At 35.9% G+C, this 21,331-nt stretch overlaps 1 protein-coding gene across 1 annotated transcript in view; it reads left to right on the top strand.

Annotated features, from left to right (window-relative positions):
• Window positions 1–21,331, top strand: part of LOC104080402 (KH domain-containing, RNA-binding, signal transduction-associated protein 3-like) — a gene marked incomplete at its 5' end in the record, with an annotated part of 56,203 nt that overhangs the window by 31,144 nt on the left and 3,728 nt on the right. Inside the window, 2 exons of the mRNA XM_009582783.1 lie at window positions 4,771–4,853; window positions 20,075–20,133. Coding sequence (XP_009581078.1) covers window positions 4,771–4,853; window positions 20,075–20,133 — 142 coding nt within the window. The remainder of the gene's footprint in view (window positions 1–4,770; window positions 4,854–20,074; window positions 20,134–21,331) is intronic.

The following is a 21,331-nucleotide window of genomic DNA, read 5'->3' as shown; positions in this document are numbered from 1 at the left end:
CATGTTTGCTGCTAATGTCTTTAATGTTATCACTCAGACTTTAGATGGTAGTAGCTACCCGTATTTGTTCTGATTGCCCAATCTTCCCTCTTAATTAAATGATGGGGAGGTGTTATTTCCACGTAACAAAATGGCTGTTCCTTCCCTTTACAATTCTAATTTGCCAAAAAAAAAAAAAATCTTTATTGCACTGATGTTGTCTCATGTTCTTTCTCCTTCAAGTTAATCTCTGCATATACATTTTTTTGAATGTGATAGTTTTTATCTAAAAGGAAGACATTCTACCAGTATTCTGTGATAAAGTACTGGTGTAAGTATTAATTTCAGAGAATGATGAGGAAAAGAAAAAACAACCTTTTAGTTTAGTGATAACAGCCTTAAATTTTTCCCCTGGATGGACTTCCTTAGTTGGGGAGAGCTTGAAAATTCATTTCTTATTTGATGATTTTTTTCCAGCAATGCAAATGACCTTTTCATTAAAATGAACTTTTTACCCTCTTTTTTCTTCCTGTTTCTCTGTCTTGTTCTTTTCGAAACATTTTTAATTTCCCCTAAAGAGGGCTCAAACACTAGTCTGTCATTGTCACTGCCAGCAGACTATAATTTAAAGCCACCATTTCCTATTCCCCATGAGCAAGGGTATGTTTAAAGTACTTAATTATTGGAAACTCAGATGAGCAAGGCTTAGCGTGATTTATAATGTTTTGGATAGTGCAGGGGTTTTGGCAAAGATTGCTTTCATTGCTTTTATCTTTTGACCTGTGATAGTAACTTACTATTTAATATATTTGAAGGGTGCATATTTACACATTGCCTTTGGTTCTGTTCATGAAAAATTTCTGCACTTTGCACTGAACAATTACTGTTACCAGTGCTGCTCTTTGGGTTTATATCAACTGCGGGCACTATCGTTGAGACAACTGTAGGCAGAAGCTCTCTGTGTGGGGAAATGTAATGTGATTCTGGCTTACAGGCTGTCTTAATAAAGAATTATTAATAAAGGTTTGAGATGTTAGAGTAATTTCATATTTTTTTCAGAAAATCTGTCTTGTAATTCCAGCTGTTCCGTTAAACTTTGGGGGAAGATTCTTAAGACTGAAATTAACAGAAGGCAGGACAGTTGCTCTTGATACCTTCCTGGTTGATATTTCACATGTGTGGAAAATACCTATAGTTTAAGTTCAGCATTTTCAGCTCATTTTTCTTCTACATTTTTGTTGTAAGCACAAACTGTACAGCACACTTGCCTTCTTTTAATCGGATTGAATGTGATGAGAGTTAGTTTTCTAGGTTATCCTGACAAATACAATAATGAGTAACAGAAATAAAATGCTCCCATTCATGGGATGAAAATACTATCTTGTTTGGGTGCTTGGTTTTTGGAGTGGGAGAGGAAGTATGGCCTCACCAGTAGACTCTTTCTGATTACTGAGTACCTCTAGGAAGAGTTATTTAGACTTACATAATTGGAGTAGAGGGGAAGTCCATTGTATTGCAGTTGGTAGGTAGTAGGAATGCAAATGCTGTCATCCATATGAAGAAGAATAATGGCTTTAAATACAGAAATGAATGCTCTTATAAATACCTGAAACATGCTGAAAAATAAGCAGGAAAAAGGCAATTAAAATATTCTTATGAAAGTGTAATTCCTCCTGGATTATACAGAAAGAAATCTGTATAGCAATGCTTGTCAGTGAATCTGTGATGTACTTTAGTACAGGATATCTGTGCATATTTAAGTTCTGTCCTGTCCATTTTCATTATATATATGTAAAAATGATAGCTATTTTCATTGAAGTTAGCATGATATTTTATAGTACTGAAACATGCCAGATGGTCAAGCACATTTCACCTAGATACTAAAAGTTAAAGAAAACATTTATTGAAGCCGCAAGAGGTCTGTGTTTCAGAAAATACTCAAGTAGTGTGGATTTAATCTAAAATGTAAACCATTCTGCCTTGACCAACCTTATTTGTAACCTGAAAGTTTTCAAATACTGTATGACTAAGAGAAAATACTGTGTCAGACCTAATTCAGGGAAAGCTCTGAAACATACTTCAGCTGCCCCTGCCTAATTGCTACTTCAAGGGAATAGTGCACAGTAAACAAATGTTTTGGAATTTCAATCTCTTATCTCTTAACAGAACAAGCCACTGAAGGCAGCTCTTTAAACCTACTCTATTTTTGCAGCATGTTGCACATGAATTTTATCTTGGTTTTAATGTAAATTTTTGGTTTTATAAATGTAAATGCAGCAATAAAAAGGAAGAATTGATCTATTTAAGCAGATTACAGTAATTGCAACGGCACAGGTTGATCTTTTTAATGCTAAGTGACATGAGTCCCACATATAAACTACAAACCAGGTATCTTTCCATTCAAAGCTTATAAGAGCTACTTTCAACAGTATAATAACATAGGGCTTAATTTCTGCAGTAGTCAATTGATTTACACACAAAATGGTAAACAGTAATGAGTTCTGGGCAAAATTTCTCTGGAAGAGAAATGCTGATACTAGAAACACTGACGTCTCATACAGCATGGACCTCCCCAAAGTTTTCCTTTTGTTCTGCTGGACATCTTGTTAACATAAGTCTCTTCCTATTTCAAATTTACTTTGTTCCTTTGTCTGCAAGAAGTCATAGAATACACCATAACTTCAGACTAGTCTGTTTCCCCCTTCTCTTTCATGATCAGTTTTTAGTAAAATACTTAACATAAATGTGAAGAATAGGACTGATTGCTTAAGAAATCTCCAGTGATTCCTTAGTGGCAAAGCTTTCCTAACATATTAAAAGGTTGATTTCCGTCCTCTGCTTTCATTTGTTGTCACTGCCGGGTGTGCACGGTTTGAAGTTTGCGAGTCCCTCTTAGGAATGGCTGGTTCACAGTTGGGAGATTCTATGAGAGGAGACCAAATGTCATGTAAATGTTCTGGAACAGAGCAAATAAGTTGGCTCAGGCAGCTTCTGCTGTTGATCAATGTCTGTATTGTTAACAGATGTCTGTGTATTGCATCAATAAGTAATAAAGTGCTTGTTCGTAAGAACTGCCAGGAGGCAATGGTTTTGTGGGTTTAGTGTGTCGCTTATCACGAAAAATCCATATTCATATCACATGGGCAAAGAAAATGCTAAGACTCTATAAAATAATTTCTAGTTTCAGGACAATTGTCCTCTTCCTGAAAGAGGAAACAATGCATTTCCTCTTCAGGTAGGACTATCCATGGATCTCTTTGCAACAGACAATTGGAAGAGTCCTCGTTTCTTCTTCCAGACCTGTGAATAGGCTCTCACTCACTTGTGCCTGCAATTATTCATAGGCACCCTTGTACTAATCACTTCTGGGAAACGATCATGTTCACTGATCTAGTGGTGGTGAAGCAGTATGGATGTGCAGATTGCCTGGTTTTCCATAGAAGCAGTTCAGATGACTGGAAAAATGCTAAAAACTCTCTTGGCAAATTCAGTTTCCTATCAGTTGTTTTGAGGATGTCATTGGCTTCTGATATAGAAAGCTTTCATTACAGTGTCTAGAAAGCTGTCAGATTCCAGTCATTGGAGATGTTTTCTACTAGAGTTGGACAATCCATTATTTGTCATCCCTACCTAATTGATACTGCTAGTTGGTTTTTTCTGTCATCACTGAAAGATTCTTAAAGGTTCCTTTTCCTGGGAAATAGTTTGTTCTTTCATGAGACTTTATCCGTACATGCCAGGGTTTGATACACACTTATTCAGAGAACACCATATATAAGATGATGCCTGATTTTCATTTCTCTGGGTCCCTGTATCTTCAAAGTGTCTTCTCATTAGGTCATTCTCATCTGGCAAAACTGGACGAGATACCTCTAAATATCCATTGAGGTCTTTGGCATATTTGGATAGGATTTAGATGTTAGGATTTCCTAGGAATCAGTACGATGGAAGAGCTGTTTCTACTTTTCATGTGTTTAGCTCAGTTAGGTTTATTACTGGATGAAACAATAAATCGGTGACAGTTCTTTGGATTTCTGTAGTTCATCCTTCTCTGGGAAAACACAGTATCATTGTCACTTGTTTTTATCTTAACTTCTGTATGGCTGGTAGCTGGAGTTAGTAGCTTGTTCAACTTGGTGTTTAAGTCCAGTGCTATTTTGGGAAGGGTGTTACTACAGTGTTACTTTAATGTGGATAATGTGGGAGGAGTAAGAAATCCTTACTTTTAGTTTCTTAATGGATGCTAAACTCCCACAAGTTGAAGAGTAGAGTATACAGAGGGCATTCAAAGAAGTAAAACCGTCATTCTTACTAGTCTTATCTCTAGGGAATTTCTTTCCTGTACATAGTCTATGTAGAATATTGAATTTATTGTCCGGAAATAAGTCAGCTACCTAAGTCAGTTGCACAATTTTTATTCAGATGTTTTGATTCCTGAGATGCTTCCAGAGCTTTCCTGAAGATCAGTAGCTCACTCATCTCAAATTCAAGTACAGAGACATGAAGCATTTGAACTGTCTCTGCACAAGCCAGTGTTAACTAAAAAAATCTTTTTGAAGCACATTGCCAGTAGTTCAAAATGCCTTTAAAGTAAGTATAGTCTTACATGTGTGTGACCTTCTGAATGGAAGTAGTCACTATTAATATCATCAAGATTTTGCCATTTCATGGTGTACATATGTCATATATGCATTGCAGGAGAGTATTGTCTTTCATATTTAGAACTAGATTACTACTTTGTTTCTGGAGTGTGGTTATGGTTAATATTACCTTTCTTTTATATCATTTCAGGAGTATGATGATGGTTATGGAACTGCATATGATGAACAAAGCTACGATTCCTATGATAACAGCTATAGCACTCAAGCACAAAGGTAAGTCTCCAGATCTGCTGTAACTACATTTGAAATATTCTACAGCTGGAAAGTTAGTTTTTCTTAAAGATTTTCTCAATTTCATCTTAAACAGCAAAAATGTTATAAGAGGCTTATTAGAAATAACCCCCTGTGTTATTTGTCTCTAGTAGCACATAAATATAAAAGTCAAGTTACTGAGTAGCTGAAAAGAAACAGAAATGAGAACTTGAAACAAAGAGTTTTAGTGATGCCAAATTATAAATCAGAAAGTTTTCAAAAGTTCAGGAAATTCAGGAAAATTCATTTTGGGAGGGAGGGGGAGCAGGGAGGGGAGAAGAGAAAAAAAACTTTATAAAAGGTACTAAATCATCTGAAAAACAGAGCTGATTGCATTTTCTTACTTCTTAAACATGATTATATTCCAGCAATTTACCTTTATTTGGCTGTAAAAAAAAGTACACCCTTTAGTTTGTTTTACTCCTTTGTGGAATTGTCTTTGTGACAAATTTCAACCTCGCCATTTGTGTTCCTTCCCCCACTTCATTCCCAACAGTATTTTTAAGCACTTCTGATTTATTTTCTTAAAATTTTGCCTTCTTCAAAGGAGTCACTATTTGAAAACTCCATGAATTACAAGGAATAGTAATGTGTCCCAATGGTAGGAAAAATGCCATGAAGTACAAACTACTTGTATTAGGTGGTAGTTTGAACTTAATGGCAAGTATCACATGACACATTATTTAGCAGCTTGGCTGATCGTCCCCCCTATTAGGTATTTTTAATGTGCATGTCTGGAAAGGGACCTTCTGTGCACCTTTTACTGAGTTGTAATTTATTCCACTCTTTCTTTTAGACCAACCATTCATAGTTTGATCAGTAGTAGATTTTGTAATGTCATTGAGAATTTCTTGAAACTTTTATGGCAATAAGCTTCAAATGGTTGAAACGAGACTGTTGAGAAAATGGTAAAGTAAAACAAAATGCTCTAGTTCTGCATTTCTGCTTTGGTTATTTGGAGTGATTAGAGCTTCAAACCTTGCCCTCTGGGAAAAGAAAACAGTAGGAAAGGGAGATATTGGTGGATATTGTGATGTTGATAAATAGATACTGATTAGACTGTTTTACCTTCTGCTAAATATTCAAGACTTTTTTTACAATGTAGCCTTATCTAAAATAGTACAGAACTGTTCACAGCAAAGTTGAGATGTTTACACCTGACATCTGCTTTGCTGTAGTGTTGACAGACCCAACTTAAATTTTGTTGTATACATGAATATTTTCCTGTGCCCAACAATTTAATCAATGTAAAAAAGCTTAGTGGAAAGTTCAAGTGTCATTATTGTTGAGAACAACATAATGAAAATATATTTGTGTCTGATACTTGGCTCCTACAGAGTCTTGTAAGCTACTGAAAATTGATAAAAATAATATGACTTAAGAAACCAGCAGTGTAGGACCTTCAAAATACGAGGCTCTGTAGGATGTTACATTTAGAGAGCAGCTGCTGGTAATGGATTTTTTTCCAGAAAGAAAATTACCAAAATAGTCCTCAACTTTTATGTTGGTAATTCTGTTCTGTTTTACTGCTTCTAGTGTTGGTAAATGGGTTTATTGCACACAAACATTTGGACTTCATTACAAAATCATTTGCCTGAGCCAAAACTAAACATTACTTGGATTTGATTTTTTTCCACTTTAAGAACATTGTCACTAAGAGTTTTTTTTCCTTTGAACTAAAATTAGCAAAAAGCAGATCTCCCAAGAAACGAAATTGCTCTTGTAAAGGACTGATACGTAACAATATATATAATATTTTCAGATATAATATGTGCACGTGCTTAGCCCAGTCTGGAAGAAGATACTTCACGAAATGATTGCTCTGCTTTGTATTTTACCTGTACATTTTACCAATACATATGCTGTTAGATTTTGTTGAATTCATTATCTTCTGAATGATTACTTCATTTTTTTCCCCTGATTTTATTAAGTGCTGCATGGTAAAAGAAAACAAGAAATGATTCACTTGTACATTTCTCACGGGGTATCGACACTCATTTTCTGGCATATTTTCTGGCTTGGCAAAAAGATTTTTAGGATTGTATTGGCAGGCAAAACCTAATAACTATAAACAGCCATCTGAGCTACCTAGAACAGCATTCCTATCTTTAATCTGAATATCAAAGGGTAGCCCATATTGCAAAATGTCATTTTGTAACCACTAAGAGATACTTATCATATTTAGGTGCATGACAATGTCCTTACTGTGAAGGAAATTAGGGAAAAGTGTATTGTTTTCATAGTTTAGCCTTACATCATTCTTGATATTTTGCCCTCATAAAGCATGGAAAGAAAACACATTTGCACATAGAGGGCATTCACGTGTTGAAAATGCATCATTTAGTGACTAGCATGTGTAAATAACTTTCCTCTTTCCTGTTGTAAGTTGAAAGTAGTAATCTTAAAAAGTAATAGTATTTCTAGTATGTCTTCTGATATTTTCTCTAGAAGATTGTGATATTAATGATGTGTATTAAAGAGGAAATTTGAGAAATAGCTAGTAAACTGAAAAGATGGGTTGGCTCATTAAATTATTTGCTGTAGTTTTTCAGTATATGAACCCTCTTCCTGCACCTCATCAAACTTGGTTAATGTTCACAAGTGTACTTTGTGTACAATGTACATGTGTGGTACAGTGGAGACAGTTGAAATACTCATTTTGTTTTTAAAGTTTTTGCTTATTTTAATGATTCCTCTGTTAAAGATGGGAATTCTCCAAATTTGACCATTCAGTACAACACATGACTCTCCTTTACTGTTTTTAATTTTGATGTTTCTAGTGTATTTCCCAGAAGTGTCCAAAGCTGAGATGGACTAGAATGGGTGATATGTTCGGATATGAAGAATAGCAGTTCTTCCTTTTTATAACCTAACTGCTTGCTGCTACCAAATCATGTGTGTTTAAAAGTGTAATGGCATTTTATTTGACATTGTGTGAGACTATCCTTGCTTGTGCTTGGCAATCTGAAGCTTTAGTTAAAACCTGTCACAGCAGTAATAAGGAGAGAAACATGAAAATTTTCTCCAAGTTCTCATCTACCTTAATGCTCTATAAGCCTATAAAAATAGTTTTCCTTTAAAATATTTTCTTATCGACAGTTTTTGTTTGTGCAACAAAGCCCCAAATAGTGCTTCAGGATGTCTTTTAACACAATTATTTTTTATTATCAAAAAGACTTTAAAAATATCCCTTGGAGCTGTACTGAGCTTGACTAGATATCTTAACTGATTTTTTAGAAGAGATCTGACTAAATTATACATAGTTTTTTGCAGAGGATTGTTAGATGATGTTTTTACCAGTATAAACTGGGGTGGTTAATTAACTGGGCTGTTCAGTATTGTTATAAAAAACCAAAGCAATCTAAAATTAATTTAACAAAATATTTCTCAGTTTCTGAAAAACCAAAGGCTAGCAAATACTTAAAGCAGCTGAGACAGTTTTACCTTAATAGAGCATAATGAACACTGTCAAAAGCCATGATCATCTGTGGTTGATGGTCAATGCCTAGCTAAGGAGAGCAGCAAGACTAGGCTGAATGTTACTCTGTCATGCAGGACAGATTTCACATGATGCAGTCAGTAATTCCTTCATAAAATTTCTTTTACATACCTATGTAGTAACTTAACATGTGCAGTTGTATGCCAAAAACCTTTTTGGGATCTTATGGTAGAATGTGAGTTACAAATGTGAAACCACGCTCATGTGACTGCCGGTGCTGATATTTTCTTATGTCAGATGCATGTAGATTTGTCAGCTCCCCTCACCGGTGCATATGCATGCTTACTTACACAGCCTAGCTTAAAGGACTCTTAAAGGACTTCCCCAAATCTGTCTAGAACTTTAATCCCTTACTTGGATTTACTGCAGAAAGTAGTGGGTGTTTTAATGGCCTGATGTTAATACTAGACCAATTTTATTATGAAAACTCAGAAGAATATTGTGGAGGAAGCAGGAGCATTTACTTGGGTCTTCATTTAAATTTGTAGATCAGTTAAAACGTTTTCAGCATGAAGAAAAATTCTATTTATTTTAAATCTCTGAAATATGTTTCAAATTGAGCAAAAGTGCTTTTGTCCCTTAGTGGCTCCATACATGATCTGCACAAGTGTTTGTGAAGACAATAACAGGGCAAAGGGAAATGGATGCTAATAAATCAATTGGCACTGTCAGTTCACTGTTTAATGTTCTCTAGAATACATAAGATTTATCACTGAGGAATTGTAGAATAATGGTAGTGTATGGAAACAAAGTCCACCAGGGAGATGTACTACATCATTCGGATTTAGCGCTGCCATCTGCTTAATAGCATTGAGATGACTGCAGAGGTACTTATGATCAACCATTCATAGCAGTGACAGATGCTGCAGAGAGTTAACATGCCAAAGAATGAGGTTTGTTACTAAAATTCAGATTATATGACAAGGTTGCCGAGAAAGGGGGCTGGGTTTGTTACCTCTCCAACAACATTAAAGGCTTACTGTGTGCTTTTAAGTTTACCATCAAGAGAGAATGGCTAACACAGTTACTGTAGTACAAAAAAATGTGGAGAACCCCATCCGTCTGCTTCATGGCACTCAGAAGTTTCAAATAACTCCTTTAGGCTTGTCTGCTAGTATTTAAAACTGGATACTTCTTTTCCTGAAAAAAAAAAACCACCTGCTTTTATCTAGCTTTCTTGTAGGTTTTTCTTACCTACAACAGATCAGCAGTTTCAACTATAAAAGGAATAGTTTGTATAACTATATGCCTCTGTCTGTTTAGGGGCAAAAGTAGTAAGTCATTGATGTAGTAATGTAGTCATTTTGTGTTTAATTAGAATTTATAATTTGAAAGCTGGCTTAGGTCTTCAGTCTTGGTGATCTCACCTTCACTCCGTTGCAGAAGAAATTAATCTAAACACTGATATAAGGGGAAATATTAGGACTTAAGGTAATTGCTGGCATTGTCTACAGCATTATGCACTGTTTTTTGGTTTCTGCACTTACTAATGCTCTAGATTTCTCTCGGCAACAACCATTGTGCTATTGGCTTAAACATAGTGTTTCTCAGTTGCTCTTCTTGCATATCTAATAATAATTGCTACCATGTCAAATTATACCAAAACGTGATACATTCCAATACCTGTAAGTTGCCTGTACACCTTAGAGCCATCCAGTCAAGCTAATCTCAATTGAGGGAATTGGCAAATTCTCTTCAGAACACCTGTGTTTATTCAGTGCCTCTAGTTTACTCTGTGTTTATTGGTTAATGTGTTGGGAAGTGAGAAGTACATGCTGCAACTTTATTTTAAATTATTTATCTAAAAGCATAAAAAGATAAATGTCCATTGGTAATTCCTAAGCATGTTGAAAACCCAGTGTTACGAATGCCATGCGGTGAGGCCTTATTCTTTACCGTTGTTTCAACGGTGATTGATTCAAGACATAAAATTTCTTTAAAGTAGGGAAGACTATGCAAAAAGACCCCATGGTTAAAAAGGAAATTTGTTTCGTAGCTTGTGGTAGTTACTTAAGAACTAAGTAACTGGATATCAGGTTGAAAAGGGGACTAAAATAAAACCACCTTGAAATCTGGCAGTGGCTGTTGTTCAACTGATGCCTAAATAATACAACTAAATCGGTTTGCTAAAATCCTTCAAATTTCTACATCCCTGATTTTGTGCCACTCCAGTTTGTGCACCTTAGTTTTGAGAGAAGCTGATTCCTAGTATGTAGTTCTTGGCAAGATCCTCCCCATTTTCCACTAGGAACTCAAATTTTCAGATGTATTCTGAAACTGTGCTTAGCAGGCATACGAAAGATGACAACATTGCTGTTTATAAGAGAAGGATTTTCATGAAGAGCTGCGTCTATGGATTTGAAATTGGCTTACGGAGGTGTTGCTATTGGTATTTGAAAGTTAATTGCTAACATTTTGTTTGTGATGCTCAGTGTTTTAAATTTACATTGTTAAGTTTGTCAGCAATCATGCATTTCCAGGGTGTATAAATATGCATTATATGTAAAACAGTGTCTGTTACTGTAGCTTTTCAAGATGTAATTCTCTGGATTTTAATGCTAGTAGCTGTTTGTATTTCATGCTCTGACTTATAAATCAAATCAATCCATAACAGTTTGATTTCTGGGGATGGTGCAAATAGCTAGTATTTTGCAATTGTTGTTGCTTATGAACACCTGGTATGTCCGAGCTTTATTGGAGGTTATAATTCTGCACAAATAAAGCCTCAGAAGCATTAGCATAAACAAGCTAATGTATCTTTTAACTGAAAATCCCTGCCATGTGGTTTCCTGCTTAATTTTTATGCTCATATTATTGGAAGAGATTATTTTCTGCAGTTTTTCAGATCTAGTTCTTCAGGTTTAGATAGATCATTTTCCTTTTTTGTTACCTGTTAAAATGTGACAAGATAAAATATTCAGAAGTGCCTCGATAGCAAGATAGTTTTATTTCTGAGTCTAGCATACATGCTTGAATTTTTTTTTTAAATTGGTTTACAGAAATCTGGTCTGAAACCTCATTAAACCAGAATAAGACTAAGGCAATTCAAGTGTAATGATGGAAGAAACTTATCTTTAAAGGAAAAATTAATCTTAACATAAGTATATCACATGCTGCACTCACAGCAAAAGTGGAAAAGGTTTTTAGAATCCTCATCGTGTTGACATTAGTAGATTACTTCACTATTTAAGAAACGTTAGGATTACTTTTAATTTGTACTAATTATACTTAGTAAAATGCTTTTTAGATACAAAAAATTTTGGTTTTCTTCATGGCTTTGCTATTAAACTTTATGACTATGCCTCAGTGTTTAGAAAACAAGTGAAAATGCGTTTAAAAATAAATTGAGACCTATTGGAGAAAACTTAGAGGTGTTATAGTAGTAGAAAAAGTAGTAACATGAAATTTTAAGTATTTGAGAAATCCAAAAAAGGAATTATTTCATAAAATTAGATTATTCATTTTGCATAATGGGTTTAATTTTACTTAGGTGATTGTACAGCAGGTTAAACTGGGTGCTTGAATTACCACAATATAATTATAAGAGGATGAGTATTTGTTAGGACTTTTTTTAGAATTTTTTCCTTGACTGATAACACAGGTGAAAACAGGAGAAATGGATAGGTCAAATAAGATCTTTTTAAAAGTCCTTAATAGAAAAACTCATTAACAGTGAATATTTTTGAAATATAACTACGATATAGCATTTAAATGGTAACTTGTGGAATTGGTCATAGCTTAAAAACATTGTAATTATTTGAGGGCTTCAATTTAATTACAGTATGTTTTCAAGAAAAAGGGTACTTTAAGCTTGGGTGATGGAGGTTACAAAGAGCAAGGAGAGTATCCAGTTGCTAGGCCTCAGCAGGATGCTGCAGCAGTGCTGTATTGTCTTTGGAGACACAACTTGGATAATCAGGCTTTCAAATCTTAAAAATTGAAGTTATTATTCATTTAGAAATAACTTTTCAAATGTCTTGCATAATAAAATTTCTACCAGTTTCATTAAGAGATACCACAATAAGGAAGAGAGACCACATAGTCTCTCTATGACTAGAGAAAGGACATCATAAATTCACGCTTGCAGTAGACAGTGAAGAATATATATATAAGGAAGATTTATTTTCCCTGGTGTGGGGTGGAGAAGGAACTTCACTGGAAACTCACACTTTCTTGGAAGCCAATGTCTAGTTGAATGGGAGAGGCATGAGAAATCAGATTTCATCAGTTCAGAGCATATTTTTGTCACAGAACACGTTTTTGTAGATGAAGATTTGACACTATTTTGCTCGTTGACAGTCAACATACTATGTCTGCTTACTAGCAGCAATTGAAAATTGCAGTTTTTTCTCTTAGACTATCCTTTCTGGTTTTGCTTTCAAGGAAAGAAAAATCTTGCTTCTTTCCATTGGTGAGGAAATACGTATTTAACTGGGCAACTTTAGAAAAGGGAGATAGTTGCAGGAAAACTTTAAATTGGTCTTATTTTTTTCTCCCGCTTGTATTTTATTTTAGAAGAAATACTGGGAGCTGTAAATTCTACTTTTAAGCATAATTTTGGCATTATTTAGTAAACAGATGATGAAAAATACAGTTTAGTAACCATAAGAATTTGAGGTTTATCGTGGTGTAATTGTCAGGTGCAATGTACTTGGAACATATATATTCATAAAAGTAGTAGAGCCCACATAAGCCCAGCAAACAAGTCTTAGCAGTTAAGTGGATTGACTTCTTTAACACAAGAGGAAGAGGTCTGCCTTACTTTACTTGGAGAGGCTAGGCTTGAACCCTGCCTGTGTAAGGGGCACTAGAGAAGCACAGGAAAGATCTCAATGGCAATACATTGCTTTTAAGATCTGTCAGATGCTTATGATTATGCAGCCCTGAAAACAGTTAAATATAATCTCTTTAACCAAATACATTCCTTGCTGGCACTTTTATTATTTTTGAATTATAATCATATAAAAGTGGGATGGAATGATATTTTTTCTCTCAAATGCTCTTCAATTTCAACTGATGAGTAAGGGTAGCAAATTTATAGAAAATGATGAAAGTTGTACTACTCCTTCAACAAATTAGAAAGACAAGAAGGTATGTTGTATATCTTACTGAGTAGTATTTCTAATGACAGAATGGTGACATACCGTCTGTGCAGTTTTTGTGGATGATGATGTATTAAAGGCACTGTTATCTTGTACTCCAATCTGTGACAAGTAACATCATTTTGGATCTCTAACATCATCTTATGCAGGACTCAAGAGGGATAACCAAGAATTAGACGGAATAATACCCACAGCTCTTTCCAGTATTGCAATGGATAATCTAAAGATTTTGACTGATACCTGTCAGATCTTCATTATTCTCTGCTGCTTCCACTGTCCTGAGTATTCTTGTCTGTTTGGAGGGAAAGGGGGAAAAAAACCGCTTCTTTTTCCAATGTTAATGTTCATGTTGATTCACATCTCTGTTCTCCATTTAGCAGTTGGAACACATTTGGTACACACCTGGATAGTTTAAGACATCTGGCTTAGTTTTGTCTGATAGCAGTCTAGTTCACTTCCCACAAACTGCTTTGCAATCCAGACAAATGTGATCTGGGGATGGCTGGGAGTTGTCGTTGGTTGCCCAGTCGGCAACCAAGCACCACACAGCTGCTCGCTCATCCTCCCACACCCCGCCCCCCAGTGGGATGGGGGAGAGAATCTGAAGAGCAAAAGTAAGAAAACTCGTGGGTTGAAATAAGAACAGTTTAATAATTTAAATAAAATATACTACTACTACTAATAATAAATTGTAATGAAAAGGAAAACAATGAGAGAGAGTAAGAGAAGAGGACAAAACCCAGGAAAAACAAGTGATGTGACCCCTCACCCCCCGGGAGGCCCAGCCAGTCCCCAAGCAGCGATCGCTGCCCCCCCCCGGCCAACTCGCCCCAGTTGATATACTGAGTATGACGTCAGTGTGGTATGGAATATCCCTTTGGCCAGTTTGGGTCAGTTGTCCCGGCTATGTCCCCTCTGAGCTTCTTGTGCACCTGGCAGAGCATGGGAAGCTGAAAAGTCCTTGACAAGTGTAAGCACTGCTTAGCAACAACTAAAACATCAGTGTTATCAACATTCTTCTCATACTAAATCCAAAACACAGCACTATACCAGCTACTAGGAAGAAAATCAACTCTATCCCAGCCAAACCAGGACACAGGGACTTGGTTTCTAATTCACTGGCCAAACCAAAATGCTGATGTTTATGCAGCCTGAATTTTTAGTTTTTCTGCTGGTGCTTTCTTGTTTGATTTTAGCAGATTTTTGACATTTTATTTAGCATTTCCCATGTTTAGGAATGGATTGTTGCTGTATTCTATTCATAGTTTCAAGGTAAAGCCACAGGTCCCTGCTGCTGCTGTTCCTGAAAGGAAGCCTTACTTGTACTGTGTGCTTCAGTCACCTCTGCTACTTGCCATTTACCTTTCCTGTTTTGAGGGATGACTCATGGGAGTGGAGTGGGGAGAAAAAAAGACAATGAGTTCACAAACACCAATAACTGGACGTTTCAGATGGTAAAACTGTTAGCTTTAGGGAAATGTGTAGAGTTCTGCTAGAAGTGAGTACATAGACATAGTTCTGTGCCTGGTAGGTGTCACCAGAATGCAGATGCCTCTGAGAGCATTTCAGTGTTCTACAGAAGTGAAATTTACTACAATTTCTGCCATAAAAAGTGATTTCTAAATAGTGATAGCTAAGGGAATCCTTGAGGGGGCACTCTGGTCATCTTTTAAGATTATAGGAAATAGATTTGCTATTTGTATTATCCATATGAGAGTACAATAGGATATAATTTAAGGAAGATTGCATCATTTCTCTGTATGTAATAAAGCTTTCACATATAGGTCTCAGTTGCTTTCTGAGATCGTTACCTGTTTTACAGACATAAACTGAGATGCAGGGATGAGAGTATGTACCAAAGAAACTTCTGCTAAGAAGTGGCAGAACTGGACATTAAATAAAAATTCTTCCGCAAGGTGCAAGAAAAGATGTGGATCTCCTCTTGATATCCCGGTTTTATGCTATCCTGCTGTAAGCAGGGTAATGCTTCTGATCCACAGAAGCATTAAGAAGAGATACTCCACTCAATGTTCAAGACAATTATGGAGATACGAGAAGCTTCACTACAGTGATTATTGTCTTGACAATAACATTTGGGACACACTTCTTCCTGTTTACTGGTGACAGATGCTTTTTGATACAAGAAGCAGCTGAGTGTGAAGATCTGGTAGGAATGATAAAAAGAGGCTTGTCCTTGTGGAAAAGTTCTGTTCAGATGTGATCATATTAGTCAGGATCTATCATATAAGACCTCTTGCTAGAGAGATCCTCATTTGTTCTTTCTACTTCGCTGTTCTGTGCAACCTCTGTGTAGAAGGACAAAGGTGATACGTGGAGCTACTTGGCAGAACAGGAACTGTTTGTTTCAAAGGTTTTTTTTTCTCACTTTCTGAAACTGCCCTGGCTTCTGTTTAAAGGGATCAGTCCCAAAGTTACTTGTAATACCAATGTGCAAAAGAAAAAGCAGATTTTTTTTCCCATTTTTCCCTAGTAAGCATTACTAGAAGCTGAACTGGTTGCAAAAGCTGTTTTTCATCACTGAAGGGGAAGAAGGTTTTCGTTCACTCAGTGCTTAAACCCAGTAACTAGGCTTGTGTGCTTAAGCCTGGGCTTTTCCAGTAAACTAGAAGCTTTCAACCAGAGACCTTTTACCTTCCCCTTAGCAATCAGGCTGCCTGCCATACTACTTTTGTTTCAAACAAGAAATGGCATAATGCTGATTCTAAAAGATGCCTGTATCAAATCTAAAGAGCCGTGGCAATCACATTCATTTATCACGATGTATTTTGACTACCTTTATGCATTTTTTGGAAACACTGTAGAACACTTGCACTCTGTGGTTGACATGCCTGTTCTAGGATTGTCCCAAAAATAGCCTCTAATGACCTATTCTGATTATCTTCATGAGTGTTAGGTTGAAACCCTACCATTCTGTTGATATCTGTCCCAAGAGGATATTCCAGCATCTCTAGACAGAATAAGCTAATAGTTAATACAGTATAAAAGGTAAGAGTTCCTTAAGACTTAACCATCATGTTAAAAGCAGTTACTGCTATTTGGTTTTTTCATAAAGACTTGTTCTTCTATTATGGTTCATCAAGATACTTTCAGAAACAATCAGCTTAGCAGAAAAGCCTGAGAAATTCAGGTCATATTCCACAAGGCCTTTGAAGGTTTATGAATACCTCTAAATTAAAGTATTTTAAGACATTTCTCATAGCACAGTGGTTCTAGAAAAAATGGCAGGAAGCTTTCCAGTCCTCTGTTTTACTAGATAAAAAAGCTCCTCTAAGGCTTTACTTCATTAGTGATGCAGTGCTAAAATCTGAGGTTGCTCTTCTCTATCTCAGGCTGTTTCTTGAACAGAGAAAACAGGCACTTCCCCCTGGCCTTATTTAAACTACTTAAGCCTCACTTCACACTTCCTCTAAGCATTGTAGGATTAATGCCCAGCCCTCAGCAATTAGAAGTGACATACTTAAGTTTATTGTTGTTTGCTAATCCTTCCATACCATTAGGTGGTTCCAGGTTTTTATGTTGACATGGAAAAATCAAAGCATTTATTTCTTTGCCATCTGTCTTCTCTCTTGTCAGCCCAAAGACTTTGTGCTGGAATGGGAATAAATATGAGTAGATATAAGCAAGGGCTCTATATGTACAAGATCTGATTCACATCTGATACTCCAGTGTTGATTGCACTTATACTGTTTACTTTATGATTAGGAAAATGCTTGAAAACTCGCCTGACTATACCACTTAATGCAATTATCCATCTACAAAGTAGACACCACAGAACTTTCAGGTACTGCCCTCATCTGCTGCTAGGGAGAAACTATTTGCAGGCAACTGGAGAAGTAAGGAAAAATTAAGAAAGGAAAAATTAGGAAAAGAAAATTGAAGAAAATGGCCTCAAGAAGACATTTCACATCTTAAAACATACGAACTCAAAGCAGACTCGAGGTTTAGTCTTGCTGGGTTAAAAAGGAAGGGATCCATGGTATGTTTTTTACCTTGTTCTGAAAGGTAAAGGGAGGCACATGAGGTAAAGAACCTGTTTTGTGTTTTTGCTCTCCTTTCTCTGAGAGGAAATGAAAGGAATAGGAAGAAGAGGGTTTTCCTGCCAGAATAAATCGATTAAAGGGAAATACAGAGTTTGAATAGTCTTCAGTCAGAATGCTGAGATGCCAGAGAACACATATTAAAAAAATATAAATGTCAAGGATGCTTTTAAAACAAAAATTGACATCATACCTGCTGTCCAGAGGAAGATTTATTTAATATAGCTACTTAATTACTCACAATAGAATTTACCTCCACTGTCTCAGTTAATGAGTTCAAAGGTACAATTTACAAAGAAGTTTGATATTGCAGGTTCCTTTGACTAAGTTTCCTTTTAGCAGGTGGTTGGTTTGAAGAAAATACAGTTCTGTAAGCTGTAACTTCATATACAGCACTGTAATTCCTCCAAAAAAGCTGAGATACCTTGGTTTTGGCTGTGAACTCCATGGGCTATTTTGTTACAGCTGAAACAAAAAAAAAAATATCTTTTAAATGTTTTTTTACCCAGAACTCCTTACAGTTGTCTCTACCCTTTTCTTTGGATCATAGTCTTTAAGTTGTCTTATCTGAAGTTTTGCATTTGTTTAACATACAGTTGAATTGAGAGAGCGTTGGCATTGTTCATAGAGCACAAATGAAAGTGCTCAGAGTGTATTGAATTGCACTAGGCAACATTACTTCACATTATAACTTGTACTTTTTAGAAAGATTATTAATTTTGATGGGTCATGATATATTTTCAGTATAAATAAAAGATTTTTCCTTTCTGATGTTTATTCGTTTTGCAGTTTATACCCTGTAAAATGAGTCATTTTTTGTTTAATAGGTACTTTAGGTCTATGAAATAAAACCCTGCGAAAGTCATTCTGACAGGATTGGCAGATATGGGGATAGGGCTCAGCTGCTATAGGCTTCTAAACTTGATGACAGCCTTAAAATAAATAATCAAGTACTATGTGGAAGGGTAGTTGAATGTCAGTTTTAAGTTGGTTGTCAGATTAAAGGCTGTTTTATCACTGACTGCTGCAGGGCAAAATTATGTTATTTCTTATGCTTCAAACTTTGCCCTTGTTATTCTGGGGTCCTCATCACATGGACTGACAAACCGTAGATAACATTTAGGTTGTTTACAGATACTTTTTTTGTGGGTCTTCATAGTGAATTCTGGTTAAGTTTTTGTTAAGGAAGCCTTATACTAGCAATAACAGATACTCATCCACACTTTCTAGATATGCATTTGCACACACCAGACTTGTATTATTTCTGGCCTGTATTATTTTGTGGTATTTAAAACTTTAGTTGCAAAACCGCCCCCCGCCCAACACAAAGAACCCAAACACAGCAAATTATCTTTGTCTCGTGTCAGTTTAGAAGTAATTGTGATGTGTTATTTGTTTTATATAAATGCCTTACCTGCTAATTCATGTTAAGGCTATAAATTGCCTTTTTTCTCTGATTTTTATTTTGTTAGCAATCTAATGTTAGAAACATTTTGTCAATATTAGTAATTACTTGCTAGTTATCATATATTACAGTGATTTCCTTCTCACTCAGAAGGTAATGACTTGGTAGCATCAGTTTGTATTTTCCAAATATCATCAGCCCTGGGTCTGGCTGTGGTTAGAAAGAAAAGGAAAGAAACAATTGAGACTTGCTTTTGATGTCCTACAAACATGTCAATAGACTTTTGTTCTGTCAATTATATAAAAGACTATACATAGCTATACTTATGTGAAATATGAAAGCATAATGGAAAAATAGTATGTAATAAGGCTTGTCCTTCAGTTTCCATTCAGTGGTCTTAATACAAATAAAAATGCCATTATGAAATGGAAGACTGGTTTAGGCTATGGTTATGGTATTCATACATACTTTGGAATCCTAATGACTTCAGATTTCTACTTTTAACTTTAAAGTTCCTGTTGTTGTTTCTTGTCTGCCTATTAAAATGAGAGCGTTTGCATATGTGTACATTTATCTTGGTTTGAAGACACTGGAACCTATACATGTATAGAAACTAAATAACGCCCTAAGCAGGAAATTGCTTGTCCTTTATTGCATTTTTATCAGTGAATTTAAAGATGCAAAGACAAAACTTTACTAGGCAACAGTAGGCAATGAAAAGCAGTTTATAAGACAAAGGAATTGGGTTCAGTACCTACACCTCCTACTCTTCTTTCATTGGGTCTCATAAGATCTTCAACCTTCCCATCTATAAGTATAATTATAAATACAAAATTCCCACATCCACATTTAACATGGTGGAGCAGGGGCTCAGTGATGAAAAAATCCTAAATGGACGTAAATAGGGTTTATTTTATTTTCTTATTAATGAACAAACAGGACCTAAGCTGTCATTGTGTCACATGAATGCTTACCTTTCTTACCTTAGGGCATGTCTACATCCTTCAAGCTTTCTTCTTTTCAAAGATATAATGTGTAATGATAAGCATTGCTTCTTAAAATGTAACTGCTTTGTTTCTTTTTCTCTTTCTTCTTCCTATTTCCCTCCTCCTGGACAGTGGAGCAGATTACTATGACTATGGTCACGGACTGAGTGAGGAAACATATGACTCTTACGGTGAGTAGCTTTATGAGCTGAATGGCTACAGTAGTACACTGTTGAAAAACGATAATCAAAGAAGAATTTACATAAGGCAAGTGTCAGTTCTGCAGTGGATAACAACTGTTCAGGGATTCCTGCACTGTCAGAGAGCTCCTCATGTAGTTATTGAGAAAAATACTGAAAGAGGTTTATGTGGTCTGTTAGCTAACATAGTCATGTGAAACTAAAAGAAATAAAAAAAATAAAATCTAAATCATGCTGCAAGTACCTTTTTTGTCACATTCAAAGAGATTCAAGGAAAGAAATGGGGGTGTAGGACCTTTTTTCAGGACCTGTTTGCAGCTGAAAGCAAATGCTTCTAGTGCGGCACAACTGGCATTGAAACTTGGTACAAGGTAAGAATATGCTGAAGTTCTCAGCTGAATCAGGGCCAAATTGAGTGCATTTTAGACTTGTATGGTCTTTTTGTATTAGTTCATTTTCATGTATCAGTCTTGGGAAATCAAGCAGGAAGTCATTATGTAAAGGTTAGGAAAGTGCTTCAGGTAGCTAATAGACATGAGGGCAGTGGGTTACTCATATGAAGACAAAACAATGCATAATGAAGCAAAAAACATATGCTAGTGGTAAAGATCACATTTTTTTAAGTTAGAAGTGTGGTAGTGACAGATTTAATTAAAGAAAACTGTTCCGGATTAGAAGCATAAAGCATGTTAAAAGGCACCTTTGCTTAAGGGATAAATGTTAAATCTCCAGCTAGAGATCATAGAATCATGGAATCATTAAGGTTGGAAAAGACCTCTGAGATCATCAAGTCCAACCGTCAACCCAACACCACCATGCCCACTAAACCATGTCCCTAAGCGCCTCATCTACACGTCTTTTAAATACTTCCAGGGATGGCGACTCCACCACTTCCCTGGGCAGCCTGTTCCAAGGCCTGACCACTCTTTCAGTAAAGAAGTTTTTCCTAATGTCCAGTCTAAACCTCCCCTGGCGCAACTTGAGGCCATTTCCTCTCGTCCTATCGCTAGTTACTTGGCAGAAGAGACCAACCCCCACCTCAGATCAGAGAAATATAATCTAGATCACTCAAATCTCAAACATTTGAGGATTGTTAGTACCTAATGTAAAAGAGTTGTAATTCTGGGTAATGGATGCTTCAGTGATTTGTAGTGTTCTAGTTAAAATTTTCCATGGTATATTTCTTGAA

Source organism: Fulmarus glacialis, unplaced genomic scaffold (assembly GCF_000690835.1).
Source record: "Fulmarus glacialis isolate BGI_N327 unplaced genomic scaffold, ASM69083v1 scaffold5718, whole genome shotgun sequence".
Taxonomy (NCBI): domain Eukaryota; kingdom Metazoa; phylum Chordata; class Aves; order Procellariiformes; family Procellariidae; genus Fulmarus; species Fulmarus glacialis.
The sequence above is the reverse complement of the archived record's forward strand: the minus strand, read 5'-3'. Positions and strand labels throughout refer to the sequence as shown.